Source organism: Embiotoca jacksoni, unplaced genomic scaffold (genome assembly GCF_022577435.1).
Source record: "Embiotoca jacksoni isolate LCO1_2020_lvr unplaced genomic scaffold, fEmbJac1.0.p SCAF_9, whole genome shotgun sequence".
Lineage (NCBI taxonomy): Eukaryota > Metazoa > Chordata > Actinopteri > Embiotocidae > Embiotoca > Embiotoca jacksoni.
Window position 1 is genome coordinate 11,957,625 of NW_027185447.1, and position 17,059 is coordinate 11,974,683.

The 17,059-nt window shown below is 43.8% G+C and overlaps 1 protein-coding gene across 1 annotated transcript; it reads right to left on the reverse strand.

Annotated features, from left to right (window-relative positions):
* On the reverse strand, positions 1-14,170 carry LOC138193246 (plakophilin-1). The gene is made up of 15 exons (XM_069141157.1): positions 13,907-14,170; positions 11,066-11,190; positions 6,866-7,051; positions 6,554-6,747; positions 6,287-6,428; positions 5,773-5,980; positions 4,907-5,075; positions 4,371-4,488; positions 2,641-2,808; positions 2,374-2,550; positions 1,910-2,063; positions 1,615-1,801; positions 1,420-1,504; positions 725-809; positions 1-556 (listed from the first exon to the last, which is right to left on the reverse strand). Exons 1-14 carry the CDS (start codon positions 14,088-14,090, stop codon positions 741-743), a joined length of 2,166 nt encoding a protein of 721 aa, XP_068997258.1. The 5' UTR covers positions 14,091-14,170; the 3' UTR covers positions 1-556; positions 725-740.
* Between the last annotated feature and the right edge of the window lie 2,889 nt (positions 14,171-17,059).

The window sequence follows — 17,059 nt, forward strand, 5'->3', positions numbered from 1 at the left end:
TTTACATACTTTTTCTTTTATAAAAAAAAAAAAAAAAGAAAGAAAGAAAGAAAGAAAGAAAAAAAAAAAAAAAAAAAACACACTTTAGATCAGCCGGTTTTCACCAGACAATCAGACTGCATTTTATAGATCGCTCTCGTTCGCTTTCGGCTGTTCAGTTCTCGAAGCCGCAAGAGAAGCCAGCGTGGACAGACGCTCGCGTGGACAGCGATGGCGTTCGTGAATCTGAATATTCACTGCAGACAACGCGACGGTCCACATTGTCTGGTGCGATGTGGCTTGCAGGCAACGAGAAGTGGGTTTCAGCGCACGCACACACACACTTAACCTACCAAAAACACATTCACCCGTTTATATGCGCAGACAGAAACATGTCCAGATCAAATACACGCGCCAAGGCATTATTCATGAGATTAAAAGATCTCTTTTCTCCGCAGTACGTACGATGTACGACCGACAAGACAACCGATAGGCTCCGTCAACAGTGTTGTCAGTGAAGGGTAATTGTACTGTCCTCCTCTGAAGGGCGTGGCCGTCTGAACACGCTGGTTTCCATCTGCAAGCACAGGCACGAGCGCACACGGAGGAAAGGAAACAGAGAAGGGAGGCACAGAGTCAAAACAAAACAAAAAAAATCTTTCATCCTTTCGGTTCTCACGTCGGCTCCGATCGCCCTTAAAAATCGGAATAAGTGCGGCTGCAAGCGTTCGCGAGCAAATCTTACCTTTCAGGCTCGTGGGTCACTCACTCAACTTCCGTTGAGCTGCCGTGGTGACGTCGTTGACGAAGGTTGTTTTGTTGAGCCCCAGCTGTGGGATCAAACAAGGTTCACATGACAATCAGTTGAGGGTGATGCACTCGCGCAAGAACGCACCGTCTCACAGTCGCACGTACGCACTAACTTGCGAGGAGCAATGTACCGCGTCGGCGGCTCGTCCGGCAAAAATCGCACCAGTGCGAAAGCTGCGGCGTTTTCACCGCCTGCATGAACTCTGCTGCGGTTCTGAGCACGCTTGCTTGTTCTCACGCTGTAGAAAGTACCTCATATTTCGCTCTACCCTCCACCTCTGACTCCCGCTTGTTCGCGCCTCTTCTTCATTTACCTCCTCCCGCAATAAACGGTGAGCACTGAAAATCAGTCGGACAGCATTCCATTGTAATCGCTGCTGCATTCGCTGAAGTGGTGGGTGTTGGCAGAAGGGAAGGGAAAGTGACTGTGAGAGGCGGAGGGGGCAATAATAAACATCCTGCCTTATCGGCCGGGCCGGGCCCGTCCCGCCGCTCGAGCGAGGCAGTGCGAGCGCGAGCTAACCCGACACGCGCAAACAATCGGCTCAGGCTTTTTTTTTTTTTCTGCTAGGGAGAATTGAAGACGCTGTCGGACCCTTTTTTTTTTTTTTTTTTTGCATAGTAATTTACCTTTTTCACAATACCGTGCAAATTCTTTTCATTCCATAAGTAGTACAGCAGCCGTGCAGCTGCTTTGCTGGCTTTGGGAAAAGACCTGAGACAGAAGGGAGCAGGTTATTAGTCAAGGGGATGCACCGAAGCCCGACTCTGCTTTTGAAGGCTGAATCTCTTACGCACACGTGAATAAATAAATAAATAACTCACTCATTCTCGCTGAGTTCAGTCGCCGCGTAAGCCAGTTCTCTATCGATGACATTCTTGCTGACCTCATTATCTGCCGACACCAGTTTCTGCACTGTGCCGTAAGCTGTCGCCATAGTTTCATCAGAGTTTCCCATCGCGGCAGGACCGGAAGAGACGATGCCGATGAGGTCGCGCAAAATCTGCTTTGCTACAAAAAGAGACATGAAATTAATTTGGCACAATTAACAACAGTTACAAAAACCGGACTGGCTATTCCAGCGACTCATCTTTTACGAACGTCCTGCTTTCGTCTTACCCATGGGGGCCTGCAAACTGCTGATCCGAGACATGTTTCCCAGCAGGGATATGGTGGTTTTCTGGAGGGTGGGGTTAGGCATGTTTAACAGACGGCGCATGTCAAACAGAGCCCTGAACTTATGAACCAAAATCTGGCTCACAGCGTTGGACCCCTGAGACAAAAGATGAGAGGAGGAAAACGTGTCAGCAGTCAGTCCCACTTTTCACCAAAGTAGTCCACATTTATAACACGTGCTGTATATGTAAGCAGTGTAATACCAAAGCCAGGTTTGTGTTTGTAAAACTTATTTGACATTCGAACGAATGAATTTTTCCACTATTAACCCGAATAACCGCAGACAAAAGTCCTCCCACCGGACGCTGCTGCTGTGCTGTTATTTCCACCACCTCTCTGCCTCCCTTCTTTTCCCTCTTTCCTAAATAAATCGGCGATATGCTGAGGCTAACTCCCTTTGCTCTCACCGGTTTTGCGCTGGCAGTGAGGTTCTGCAGCGCGCCACAGCAGGCCTCGAGGGTGGCGTCTTTCTGGGACGAGCCGAGCAGGGACAGGTAGGCCTCCATGGCTTTGGGATGGCACAACCACCTCACGCCTGATGGGGCGCTGTCCTCTGGGAGTCCTCGAGTCACGTCAAAAGAAAACTGAGTAGAGGGGGTTTGGATTAAAGACCAGTCAGGATTTAGTTAAAAAAAAAAAAGTAGGAGGGGGGGGGCATGTGGTTGATAACCCACCTCGTTTTGAACCTTGCTGCTCCTGGGGCTGAAGCATCCAACTACGGGGCTTTTCTTGCCCCCATTTTGGGCCTCTCTCGGAGTGTAGAGGTTGATGAAACTCTCGGGACACTCACTTTCCAGCTGGTAGGTCAAGTTGTGGAGGATGCAAGCGCAGTTTTCCACAGACTAAAGGACGGCAGAGAAGAGGTATACAAATACAACGTCACAGCTCTTATTGTCATATCTGCGTTTATCATCTGATCAACTCGCAGGCAGTTTTAAGGGCCGTAGTTATGCACGCTGTCAAGGAGAAATACTCGTTAAGACAAAAGGTGGTTCTCGCTTGCGAGTTTTAGAATTTCAAAAGTAAAATGTCACACCGTGCACTTCTTGATGAGAACCCCATTGTTGTACGTCTGGATCCGATGGGAAATACTCTTTGTGTTATCCCCGAGTCAAACTCAAGAGTTATTTACATTTCCCAAATCTCTGCAGAGGAAGCAATGACTAAAGTACAAGAAGCCGACGTCATAACGTTACAGAGCTGACATAAATAAACAAGATATAGCCTCCCTCTTTCCCAAACAGATGACACACAACCACACCACGCCAATTATACTCCACCAGTGCATTAAATAAAGTTTGTGTAAACTCCCTAAGCACACAGACATAAAATTATGGCCACACCCAAAACCTCCACAAATGAGCAGGTACACATACAAACACAAGCTAAATATATACACATACACACACACACACACACACACACACACACACACACACACACACACACACACACACACACACACACACACGTGCTGCCTTGCCTGCCGCGTGAATCTGCCGACACGGGTGTTTACGGATGAGCGCGACTATGGTAATGGGCATGAAATAAAGGGGAAGGTCTATATTTGTATTTGTGCTGCGTGTGTAAAAGAAAGGTAAGAATATATTTAGGATCAGGACTGAACACAATCTGTGAGAGACGTGTGAAACATGTTCTCCAGGAACTACGTGTAAACTACGGGACGTCGCCAGACGTGAATCCGAAACAGCTGCTTTCCTCGGCGCACGCTCCCAACATTCAATGTCGGAAAAGCAATGTGGGGAAATAAAAAAAAATAAATAAAAAAAGCTACGTATGGCTAATAAACAGACAATCTTGTCTTGACAAGTCCTGTGATGCAAATGTAAAAATACTGTCGTTACAGAGTCAGGCAGTTGACAGCGACCCCGCTCTGAAACCCCTTTCAGATTGATTTTGTCTAATCACAAGTTTTAAACTTAAAGAGACGCTGATTTCTGTTTGCTTCCATTTCCGCACTTTTAGTTGATTTAGTGTTTCATTTGTGTTTTGATTTTTGCATGTTTTGAGTAAATTGATGTTCTCCCCGTCCTCCTGACATGAAATAAAGGTCATAAAAATGACATACGAATTATTAAATCAGTTACTGATTAATCAATTCACTATTCAGCTCTACTGATTTTTTTTTTAATTTTTTTTTTTTTTACTGGCAGTGATAATGAAAGTGGTGTAGAGAGAAATGAAGGAGTTCAAATTGGAAAAGAATCTGTACACTGAAAATGACACTGAATTATCTCTGCAGGGACGTACGGGCACTCGGGGTAATATTGAGCAAACTTTGATGCATCATGAGGCTTTTAAGGTCTCGTGTTCATGAAAACTGTAGCTGGACGGGAGAGCGTTGCGTTAGTGATGATGAGAGAAGTGCGTTCAGAGCGTTTACCTTGTCATCGGGGTTATCCTCGGCCACACAGGACTGGATGTAACTCATGAGGGAGTCGATGAGGCCCGGGCAGTTTCTCATTGCCTGCCTCTCCTTCGGCTGGCCGCAGCTCAGGTTCCTACACACACACACACACACACACACACACACACACACACACACACATACGCACGCACACACACCATTCAATCATCATTAACCATTGATTAATGCACATTTAAAAGAAATGACTCTTACTGTATGTAATCCTTACATTTAGGTGGAAACATGAGGGTATAGCCCACATTTAATACTTACAGACACTGGATTAAAAAAAAAAAAAAAAAAAAATTAGCCAAATCGAATTTTTCTGGGTGATCCTCTAATTGGTGAATCAACTAATCACTGACAAGGCACGAAGCCTCGACAAAAGATTTTTGTCAAATCAAAATGTTACTGTATATAATAAAAGGTAACGGGAAACGTTTTTCACTTTGCGAAAATAAGCTGCGATGTGATGCAGAGTGGAGGCAGCGATGTGAATGAAATATTCTCACCGCAGGCACCCTGTGGCGTAGTGGAAGACACTGGGATCTATGTGGTTGTTGACGGTGCTCTCCGACCAGCAGGTGAACGGCACCACCACGTTCTCAGTGAGGGCGGGCAGCGCCGTGGCTATAAGTTCTTCTTTCAGCTCTTCGGCAGAGGACAGGTTCCATATCAAGCCTACGTATGACATGCAGGACGAATAAGGTGACGGGATTACAAGGAGTCCTACTGTGTCATCTGTGATTATACTAAAAGTCTTTTCATCCATCACCAATGTGGCTTGCTCCATTTCCCACTTTTTAAACTGTTGTCAACACCCTGATGTGATTTTATCGGTACGAAGGCTGTATTATAAGAATGATCGTTACTTTGTTCTTTCTCCGGTGATTAAATGCATGACGTGTAAGCAAATGTACACAGGCGAAGACTGGGCATTTCTACAATACCAATTGTTTTGTTTTAAAATACTGTTGGAGATTATAGGACACTCTAATACTGGTATCAGTATTAGGTAAGTGCTGTATATGGGACTATACATTTCATTTATTGATAAAAAAGGTATCTTGGAAGATGAGGAGGAGGAATACCGACTTGCCAGTGTGTGTGTGTGTGTGTGTGTGTGTGTGTGTGTGTGCGTGTGTGTGTCGTTAGCAAAGATAGACACACTTCATTCCACATGAAAACTGGAGAAGTAGACTAACCGCTGTATATCAGCTCTGGTGACACGATCTTTAAGTTCTACTAAAAACAATAAAAGTAAAGTAAAAACTACACGTGACAAAAGATGAGTTGATTTGTTAGCCCTGAATTAAAGGAGACCGGGCGACCCCTTCCACCTAATATTTGAAGGTGCTGTCTGAGTGAAAGGTCCTACCAGTGATTTGTTTCTGGGTCTCGGTAGAATCCGTCTCTTTCAGTAGCTGCAGGGCCTTCGCTATACCGCCACAGTGCTGGACCTGCATCTTGTTTTTGCTGTCCTTGAACACCAGGTTCCTCAGAGCCCCGGCAGCGGCCTGGCTCACCCCTTGGTTGGGGCTTCGCAGCAGGGTCACCAGAGTGGGAATACCGCCGAGCTCCAAAACCTGCAACGCACCAGTTGTGGAGGGGAAGAGGAGCAGACACAGTGAGACTTTCAGGGCGTGGAAACAACGCTGACAACAAAGCTGTGGCTCACAAACGGAAGTATCAGCAAAGTGCAAGGGTAAATGCCTTCTCCTCTCTTTCCCTCGAGGCAGGTTGCGCAAAGGTCTTTATTTGGTATCACTGCGGCACGAGACTGCCCTTGCACACAGAGGGTGTGAGAATAATGCGTGGACGTTTGGAGGGTTGCGTTTGTACGTGTTAGCAAGGGAGCATGTTATGACGTGTTTCTGCGCGAGGGCTCGGACCTCAGGTTTGGCGTGCTCCTCGTTGAAGGTGGTGTGTTGGATGAAGGTGGCGCCACACTGCTGGCGAAACTCATCGGGGAGAGACAGGAACTCCACAGCGTCCTTCAGGGTCAGGTCGGGCATGTTCATTGCCGTGTTCACCCTGCAGAAACAGGGAAAGCAAAAGAAGCGAGGGTCGGTAAACAGGGTGGATTTAAAGTATTGCTGGACGGATTTTCTGAAGCATTTAGAAGTTAATGAGCAAAATGTGAAAAGAAATGAACTCACGCTGATTTGTGCTCCACTTTGGGCATGTTGATGGAAGCTATCTTGCCCTCATTTCGAGAATGGGTCGAGGGTGGCCGGCCCATGCGTGTCTGGCTGTTAGTCATCTGACTCCCATTCATCGTGGAGGTGCTGCTTTGTTGATTTACTCGAGTCTGGACGATTGTTTGGCTCTTGGCTATCTGTGCTTTGGCTCTCTAAAAAAAAAAAAAAAAATGTTCCAAAGATATTTTGGTAAAGGGAAATACTTTTAGTTTTTTTTACATAATTGCATTGCATAAAATACAGAAATTTTAAAAAACACAAACTGATCACCATGGCAGAAGCAGTGGCAGCAGAAAAAGTAGGAGCCAAGGCCGGGTCACTGCGACTGGGTTTTAGCACATTGGGACCCTGGGGCCAGTTAGAAGTGTTGATTTGCTGTTCCCATGCGCCCGGGATGCCAAAATGTTTTCCTCTCACGGATTTGACGGATAGAGTACGACTCTTCTGACTGTTCATCTAAAAAGAAAAGAATGGATGGATGAGGAGCCTCATGTAGCACATTATTTCCAAAAATGTTGGGATGCTGTGTAAAATGTAAATAAAAACAGAATGTGATGATTGGCAAATCACGTAAACCCATGTTTCATTGAAAATAGACCAAAGACGACATGTCAAATGTCAGAAATGTTATTATATATACACCATAACTATTTCGGTTAACTGGTAGTAGATCAGAAACGTGATCATGTGTAAAAGGAGAAGCAGAGTCTCTTATGCAATGAAGATGGGGAGGGGTTCACCACTCTGTGAAAGACTGCGTGGGAAAATTGTACAACAGCTAAGAATAATTTTCCTCAAAGTAAAATTGCAAAGACTTTAAAGATTTAATCATCTACAGCACATAAAATCATTAAAAGATTCAGAGCATCCAGAGAAATCTCTGTACGCAAGGGACAAGGCCGAAAACCAATATTGGATGGCCGTCACCTTCAGGCGGCACTGCATTAAAAACAGCCACAATTCTGTAGTGGAAATTACTGCGTGGGCTCAGAAACACTTCCAATAAGCTTTGCCTGTAAACACAGTTCATCGCTGCATCCACAAATGCGGGTTAAAACTAACTAACTTACGGACAAAGAAGAAATAATAAATAAACACGATCCAGAAACGCCGCCGCCTTTTCTGGGCCCCAGCTCATTTAACATGGGCCGAGGCGAAGCGGAAAACTGTCCAGTGGTTTGACAAATTAATATATGTAATGCTTTTTTTTGGAAATCATGGACTTGCCATGTTTCAGTGAAACGATGCCAAACTGCATTCTGCACATATTAAAACAGCGTGGGTCTGTGGTAGAACAGGACGGCCCGCCTGCGGTCCGCACCTGTCAAGTCATAGCAAAACATTTGAAAATGAATTGTTCATCAAACAATTACGCGAGGTTCCCCAGAGCGTGGCAGGTTTTTGTGTGTCATTTTATTTGGATTGGGCTGAAAAATACACGTATGACACACTGTAAGAAGTCCACACGCTCAGTTGACCTATCAGGAACACAATCGGCAGCTGAATGACTGTTTAGCTTCAAGGCTTCTCCGTAGCAACGGTCCCAAGTCGCAAACACACAACAAAAAAAAACAACTAAGCAGGTAACCCACTTTCCACGAGAGAGGTTTTCAAAAACATCCCCTGTTACTCCCCGAGACAGGAAGGAATTTGACCTGGCACAGAGCCGACATACCTCCCCCCCCCTCAATTGATGTCGAGGCAGCAGACTATCCCACCGACTGATGTAACAGAATACCTGTGGAGACCAACCCCTGAGCTGTTTTTGCACCATAGAAACTGCCGGTGCAGAGGAGCAGTTTTCTCACAGAGGAGCTCTGTGTGTTCAAGAGCACCTGTTAAACCCGTCTTCACACTATGGAGGTAGTCAAACTCTCACGTACTCACGTCTTGTTTGTGTCTCAATTTGTTCACGTTCCATTGGCCTTTTTATGCGTGTGCCAGTGTTTGTGTGCAAAAGACAGAACAAAACTTGCCACAGTCTGAGGAAAGTGACAGAACACGTCCCGCTGATGCTTTCATGATTAGTCATACTCGTCCGTCTCCTGCTGGCCTGTTTGAAAGACTCAACACGCATGACCAAATCTGCCGGAGAATTTGAGCAGGCAGCATGTTAGTAAGGAGGGAAGTGAGCACCCCGGGAAGACTGTAAAAGGAAAAAAAAAAAAACCTAAAATCTTGTATCACGGCTGGAGCTGGAGTCTTGCTGTAAGGACTTTAACGTGTTAAGTGCCATGAAATAACCTGTGTTGTGATTTGGCGCTATATAGATAAAGTTGAATTGAATTGAATTGAATTGAATTGAATTGAATAATGATACTCGTTGCTTATGTGGAGACATTTTTTTTTTTTTTTTTTTTAATTGCGGAAGTTTATCAGGAGGGGATGTTGTCTTTTTGGGAGGCAGGTGGCATTAAAACACAAAGGACTTTTCCGTTTTACTTTGCGTTGCCGCTCTGTCGGCCGACTCTTTCCCGTCTCCAACGGCGCCAGTCGCCGAGTTACCATCAACACGTCGAGCCGATGCGATTCAGCGGTAAAAGCGCGATTGAGGAAACGTCCGTCAACAGCACGACTGGAAGAACTCGGCCGAGTGTTGCAGCTCGGCGCTGCGTTGCTCCCTTCGTTTAGATTTAGCCCGACCGAGCCTCCAGAAGTATTATTAAGTAAAGGAAATGTGCAAAATTGCTTGATTCACTGTCATTTCTTTGTTATCTAAGTGGGAGACATAAATAAGGGCGGGATATACCCGAGTAAAAAGCAACACCGTCGTCCGTGTGGTAGAAATCATGGCCGAGATATAATTAACAATTATTGATACGATACAGTGGAGAGAAGAGCCACGCCGACACCCGTCAGGACAGTTCGATTCGCATTTCCATTTGCTTCGTACATTTTTGTATAAAGTTTTGTGTTTTCGGGTTTGGCGTGACTCTGTTGGTATTCAAATTTGAAAGGAACTTTAAAAATCTGCCAGACAAAGCAAGTGGAAGAGCTTTTGATGCCGAACTTGCGATTTTATGTTGTCATTAAAATGACACAAAAAAATTCCCCCAAAAAAAAAAAAAAAAAAAAGCTGAAGTAGCTTCTCACAAACCAAGAAATGAAAGAAATGTTTTATTCATATGGAGTTCCACCTTACTTTGGTATTGCTGGTTGTATTTGTCTATTTGAGGCAACCGAATGAGTTGGACTGTTTCATGGTAATACGGTTTGGTATTTACAGAGTTTCTGAATCACCGTCATGAAGTATAAATGATACATTTTATGATTTTTGGCTTTCCAGTTTAAAAACCATTCATGACTAGCCTGGAACAAGCAAACGTTGCGACACATGGGCGCAGCCAGGCTCATCAATGACGAGCCATCACGGCGATAAATCCTGCATTGCGCTGTTTAGCTCTACATGCATCTGTTACAAAGCAACTTACATTTTGAATTCATTTTGCTTTCTCGAAAACACCGCGTGACCAAAGATATTTCATGATGTGATGAATGTGAGCTTTCGTCAACAAGAGCACATCGCCACACTCCCTCGACATGCCTCAACTCACTGTCGCTAGGTCAGGTCAGGTCAACCCACACACACACACACACACACACACACACACGCGCGCGCGCGCGCACGTAACACTCCCTTAAGTGTAATTCAACAAACACAAAATGCACAACTATAACCAGTTAATAATTAAGCCCAGGGGTCGTGCTGTGGGAGGACATCAGATCAATCAATCTGGCTACAGCCATTAAAAGAAGATGGCCAGGAGAGCCGCGTGGCCGCACCGTATGTCAAAGTCCTGAATCAGCCGCGAGTGAGCGGGACCTCCCACTGCGCGTTAACTACGATTTATAGACGTGTAGAAACACCGTTTGATTTGTGACTGCATCCGATTACATCACCAAAGCCACATTTCCGCACAGCGGAGTTTCAAAATATGAACAGTCAGCTGGGAGGGAGTTTTGGCACGTGCGGGGAGCTTTTATGCCTCCAAAGAATTCGGGAGTGCAAGGACCATCCTATTTTTTTTTTCAAAGCATTCTCCAGTCATTTATAATTTCTTTAAAGATTAGTTTGACATTTTGAGAGGGAGGCTTATTTGCCGCCGACGTTTGTTTATTCAATATAAAACTGGAGCCAGCAGAAGGTTAGTTTAGCTGAGCACAAAGCCTGGGAACAGGAGGAATCAACAAGCCTGCTTCTATATGTATTTATATGGGGGGAAAAAAGATATGTAGAAAAATAATTTAAAAAAAAAATATAGATCTGTTCATTTGTATTAATCATCTTTTTACTGAGATGGCATTATTATGAACAAAATGTACCGAAACATACATTCAGCAGATGGCCGGGTGTAAAATGTTTGCCATCGTGGTAAAAAAAACAAAAAAAACACACTGATTTAACGCAGAGTCTTTGACGGGAAGAAAGGTTTGCGCTTCGGATTAACAACACGCGAGAGAAACAATTACCGTTTTGCTGTAGCCTGTTGACGACGTCGTGGTGTTGGTGCGGCCGAAGAAGCCGTTTGCTGTGGTCGGAGCAAACTTGAACGTTCCAAACTCGGAGTATGTCGTCAAAGCCCGCGGAGTCGGACCTGGTAAAAGAGGAAGACGCGTGAGGAACGGCTGAAATCGACAACAGGAGGAGAACTGCGAGACGGTCAGACAGAATGAATCCAAAAAGGTTCACTTTTCTTTATTCCCCCCCCCCATCATTATGATCGGGGATTTGATTTTTTTTTTTTTTTTTTTTTTTTAATCGCATGACACATGACTCCGCAGGTTTATGATTGATTCTGCTTCCTGGAGATTTGCATGCTTTTTGAAGGCACCGTTCATTACTTTGCTCTACGATGTTGTTTAGAGGCTTAAACCTTCACGCACATAATAGGGGGTTTTCAAATGGTAAATCATTTCATGTCCGCCGGTGTTTCAGTTCGACAGAAAGACAGACGAGACGTCGTGTCAGCGGTGGTTAGTCTTCACATTGTACTTCACACTTAAGCTTCAGGAAATCCGGCCTTCGAAACGTAGACACCCTGTTTCAGCACCTTGTCGGTCCGTCTGTCTCGCAGGATGATTCATGGGGATGACAGACTACCTGCGGTAACGTGACAAACTTAAGGTTGTTTCTCAAAACGAATCATCGAGGCCAGTATATTGAAATGCAGGAAAGGACGGAGTCTCCCAAAGCACCATCTGAATGAGGTCATGTTAAAAAAAAAACAAAAAAAAACCCACTTTAGCCAAGCAGCTCGTTTTAAGTTTTCCGTGCTGCGTTTTTTTTAGAATATCTGCCTCTGAAACTTCAGCTGTCACTCCGCTGTAGCGGAGGTTAAAGGTCAACAGCAACACGTCTTTCCAGGAATGAAGTGCGAGTTACTCGAGATAAATCGCAGACCTCGCTTTGGACAGTGTCGAAAAGAGATAACCTGAAAAGCAGTTTCCGCTCTATTACACGCTGATAAAGGCATGAAGCTGAACACAACACTCAAGGCAAAACGCTAAAAAAAAACAATAATCGTGATTGTTTTGTTTGAGCCAACGCTGCTTTAGGTAAGAACACCCTCGTTGCAGAGCTCTGTGACGAACGCCTGCGACACCTCACTCGGTTTTTTTTTAGTTCAGAACAAACATGTTTTTTCCTCCACCTTCAACTCCAAATCACCTCCAGAAATATTACAGGCTGCAAACCTCAAAACCTCAGCCCATAAAAGCAAAAGTCTTAGGATGGCCTGGTAGCACTCGAGAGGAAGTGAGGAAATATGTCTTTTTTGGTCATTTGGGTCATCGACCCCCTTCAAAACATGACAGGACCAAACTCATCCTGGTCATTTCCAGTAAATTTCACAGCGGCAAGCGTCCAACGCTATTATCTTCATGTCTGCAACACTGCAAGTGACGCCGTTTTTTTTTTTTTTTTTTTTTTTGGGGGGGGGGGGGGGGCAAACTGATGACTCGGCTATAACTACGAGAGACCAATAAACTGGGAATAATGTTTGATTGATCATGTTTTTGCTCCAATATTAAAGCCAAGAGCAGCCTACTAAACTGGGCTGTGCGCACCTCCAACCCTGTGGATGTTTTTCTTCTTATCCTTCAGGGTTTGTTGATTGTCAGGAAAGCGTTCCCACCCAAGTTTTCAGCTTCACTTTAGAAGCTTCGTTTTCTTTTTTAAAGCTTTCAGTTTGTCTTCAAAAATTCAATTCTGGAACGACAAATAAAAACCTAAAGAGGAAATACAATTTTATAATAATAATAATAATAATAATAATAATAATAATAAGTTGGGTTCACTGTAAGAAGCATCAACTGAATACGGGCCTTTTAAATATTTAACTGCAGCTCTTCCATTTTGCTTTGTTTTTTTTTCCTGTTTTGACTTTTACATGGCCCATAATTGTTTCATACAGTTTCTAATCCTCTCTCTCTCTCTCTTCATCATTGTGACCGTTTCACTGACACTTCCACTGCTTAAGAAAGTGTCAGTAAAACAGTCTACAGACACCTCACGGGCGACTAAACACGGGCTTACTGACCCCTTTGTTGCCGCAACCATCATGTACCATCAACAGGAGGTCCTGCACACAAGTGAGAAATATTTTCTTTCTCAATCTCAGTGGATCTTCATAATGCCTCTTGCGCTAAAGCCAAAACACCAGAGTTGTTTTGAAAGACTAAAATGTTCATTTGCAATGCGCGTGTGGGACTTTTAAAGCCTGGTGGGCTGCACGCAGAAAGCAGCAGCTCACGATAACGCCAGTTCGACAGGGCTGTTTCTCAAGAGTTCACACCGACAGAATCGGAGGCTCATCTTTTCAAACCAGTGTTATTAAACAAAACAAAAAAAAAAAAAAAAAAAAAGAAAGACGTCTATTTTGGTGTCGTCTCACCGGGTGACACAGCTCTGATATTCCCGTAATACTGCTGCTACTGTCACCTTGAAGGCGGGAAATCCCTCAAATTATCCAACCGGTCACTCACTTTTCCTAACAGGTCGTCATTTTCTCACGCAAAACTTGCTCAGACTGGAAATGTTAACGCCTGTTTTAACTTCAAACGAAATCACAGAGTGGTTTTGATTTCCTTTGAATACTTGGCCAAAAAAAAAAAAAACCGCAGCGGCATGTTCGTCCTGTTTGGAGGATGGAGAAGTCGTGACGCATCTTTTTCAGGAAACACGAAAAAGCTCCATTTTAACAAACAAGCGCGGGGAGTACAAGATGCCCCGGGCAAACACCGCTGTCCACGACACATAAAGAGGTTACAAAAATGTGCGGTATTATTTTTGTATAAAAGGTATTTCCATACTTGTAGGAGAAGGAGAGAGCGTGCCGCTCTTCCCGTGTTTGGACTTGCTCCTCTTGATGGTGTGGACTTGGTCCAGCACGCGCGCCTGCCCCGTGCGCAGCTTGTTGTCAGAGGGCAGCGCGAGCGAGGTGTCCTCCGAGACCCCGATGGTCATCGCCGATCGCAGCGGCTCCGGAGCCATCATCTTCCAGTGAACGGCAGGATTAAACCAGTTTCCAGAGAGCGCAGGGACGGAGAAGAAGTGCAGCAGCGATCGCGCAGCCCAGACCGTGCAGAGTGTGCAGACGGAGGCTGAACGTTCCCAGAGTAGCCAGCGGCGGACTCCACCCTCTGGACCGCGCCCTGTTCGAGCACCGGGGAGAGCGCCCATGAGGGCGTGGAAAGAAGGGTGGAGCCGAAGCGGACAGACCCAAGCCCGCAGAAGAGTGGGACATACCGTATGTGCTCAACTGGTGCAGAGGAGGATGCAAACAAAAAGTGAACAACTTTTAAAGTAAGATATGACATGCTTTCCTGTCTGTTCCTCTGGTGGCCGGTGACCTGCAGCCTGTAAATGACCTTATGTAATGAAACAGCCCAAACTGAAGTGATTAATTGCAATCTAGTGGTGAAAAGTAACCTAAATGTAGGTCAGGAAGGTACAACACTTCTGGTCCACTTCAATTCACAAGAAAATATACTTTCAATATTTTCTATTTATATATATATATAGCTATATATGACAGTTGTAGTCACTTTTCACATTATTAATTTCCATACAAAATATAATAAAGATTTGATAAAATATGAACTTTTATTGTGTCCTTGCTTGTATGTGCCTTTAGAAAAATACTGTTCCAATTGCAGATTTTACTTAAATAGAGTATTTTCTTCTACACGATGATGAACTTGAAAAGAGGGACTGAATGTATTTTCCAATTTGAACACTGCCGTCTGTACATGCATTTCTCTTTGTGATTTAACATCTTCATAGTAGGTAACTCTCATGTCACAGTGGATTTCTTTTATTCAAGCATCCCAGGAGGCTATGACAAGGTGCCAGAAAGCCAACATGAATATTCCCAGGACCCTGAAATTTAAGCAGAGAAGTGAAATCAAGCCATCATCTTTTAACTTGTACAAGTCAAAATGTCTGCCGTCTGTCAGAGGTCATCACACCAAACATTACCTGAAGCCAACAGATTCTTCATCACACTTATGAGAACGTACTAACTCTAACAGAGGTTTATATCTGCTCAGATTTGACATAATGGACCTATAATCTTATGTGTAACAAGAAGGGTATGCCAATCTACTTCCTCCATTGAATGACTAAACTTAATTGTAATTACAGAAGCACTATATGCTGGGTATAGGGGGAAAAAAGAAACAATTTCAAATGGATAACAATATGTAGCCCCAAAAGCTGCAATCTCAAATGAAATATGACATAAACAATGACAGTATAAGACAAGCTGACAGACTTAAGATTGTACCACAGTTGAGCTTATAGTTAACCATTTAACTGTCAGATGAAAGAAGATTAACTTGAAAAATGAATTAAAAAAAAAAGAAGGTTATAATAAGAAGCATTAAACTATAAGTTAGGTAGTTTGAGTAAATAAAACAGAGTAGAAAACAGTCATATGAAACAATTACAAGTACAGGTTTGGAGATATAAAATCAAGCTTCGGAAATGTGCAAATGGAATAAGTGTATTGATTTTAAGATGTTGCATTTTGTTCCAGGAGTCAGGTGGACTAAAGTTAAAAGCAGACTTTCCCAGGTCAGTCCTAACGCGTGCAACACGTAATTAGAGCCAGTCAGTGGAGCGGGTCTGATGAGGCCCGTCTAAGTATATGAGCATTTGAGATGAAGGAGGGAGTGCGAGGACAGAGAGGAGAAAGGGTGATAATGTGAGCACATGCTCTCTGCATAACCGGATTGTTTTGGCTATGATTGTGCCAGTGACATTTTCCCACCACACCCTTCCTCTCAAGACTGCCAATGCATCCACACATGTAACATACCTGGGATATATAGTGTGTGGGTGTCTCTACATTTATGACATTGTAAATCTTTTGTGGGTGCAGATAAACTCAGATCATGGTATATCCCAACTGCAGATTTTATATGACAAAGAGGGAGGAACAGTCAGATATTTATTTGACCATCTGGCAGAGTAAATAAAGGAGGTGAGATTTAGGCTCAGGACTAGGCTGCATTGTTTGATCTGATTTAATGAATGAAAAAAAAAAGGCATGTAATCGCAAGCAACCTCTACAAACCAGATTTCTCGGCTTTTACAAGAACACAGTGAAACCAAACCTTTATCATTGCTTATTAGCGACACCATAGTTTACCTACTTATGTGGAGATGTGATCATGAGCAACCTGTTGAATATGTTAGCTGTTAGAGCCACACCTAGGCTGACAGGTGTGTTCAACACCTGCAGTTTTGGCAGCAATGCGTTGGGAAGTCTTCACAGATAACAATGTGAATAATGGCTGCCAGCAAAAGAGCCAGAGGAGTTTGTGTTAGGAATACTGGGAGTCAAACATTTTCCAGGTTGTCCATATTACCCTGACAAAGTTACAGTGGGAAGTGTGAACACCAAGAGTTGCCATTGGTCAATTTCACGTTTACATAAGTATTGTGAATAAGTATTCATTCATGTTTTCTCATAAACTCATAAAAAAAAAAAATACACCATAACCAAAAATAAAGTCTTATGAAGTGAGCACGGTCTCCACCACTTGGCTATAAACCATACAGACAGCTGCATTCAATGTGTGTGAAGTCAGGCCTCTATAAAAAAAAAAAAGTGCTGTCATCACTTAAACTCTGCGGTCTACGCCTGAAAAGGTCGTGAACTCAGATACAATCTGCATCATATTAAATATGATTTTGAAAAATGCTGAAAAGTTCAGTTTTCAGATGGATGAACACACTGAATCAACAAACACTGGTACAGGAGGTGTGTGACAGAATGTTAAACTGATGAACATTTGACATGATCTGGTACAAATACATCTTCATTTATATGTCACATTACTTTTTTTTTGTCCTGCAGGGTGATTGAGGCTCTTCGATGGTGCACATATTGTATTAAAGATGCATCTTTCAAATGGGCAAAACACAAACCTGACTATTAATAATCCAGTAATACAGAT

What these genes read in the sequence shown, in the direction of transcription:
- LOC138193246 (XM_069141157.1), bottom strand. Translation starts at nt 14,090, where the DNA reads ATGATGGCTCCGGAGCCGCTGCGATCGGCGATGACCATCGGGGTCTCG. An exon ending in TACGCCACAGGGTGCCTGCG is followed by an intron (nt 4,489 to 4,906) that starts GTGAGAATATTT and finishes GTGTGTGTGTAG; the next exon opens with GAACCTGAGCTGCGGCCAGC. An exon ending in GCAGCAAGGTTCAAAACGAG is followed by an intron (nt 2,551 to 2,640) that starts GTGGGTTATCAA and finishes CCCTCTACTCAG; the next exon opens with TTTTCTTTTGACGTGACTCG.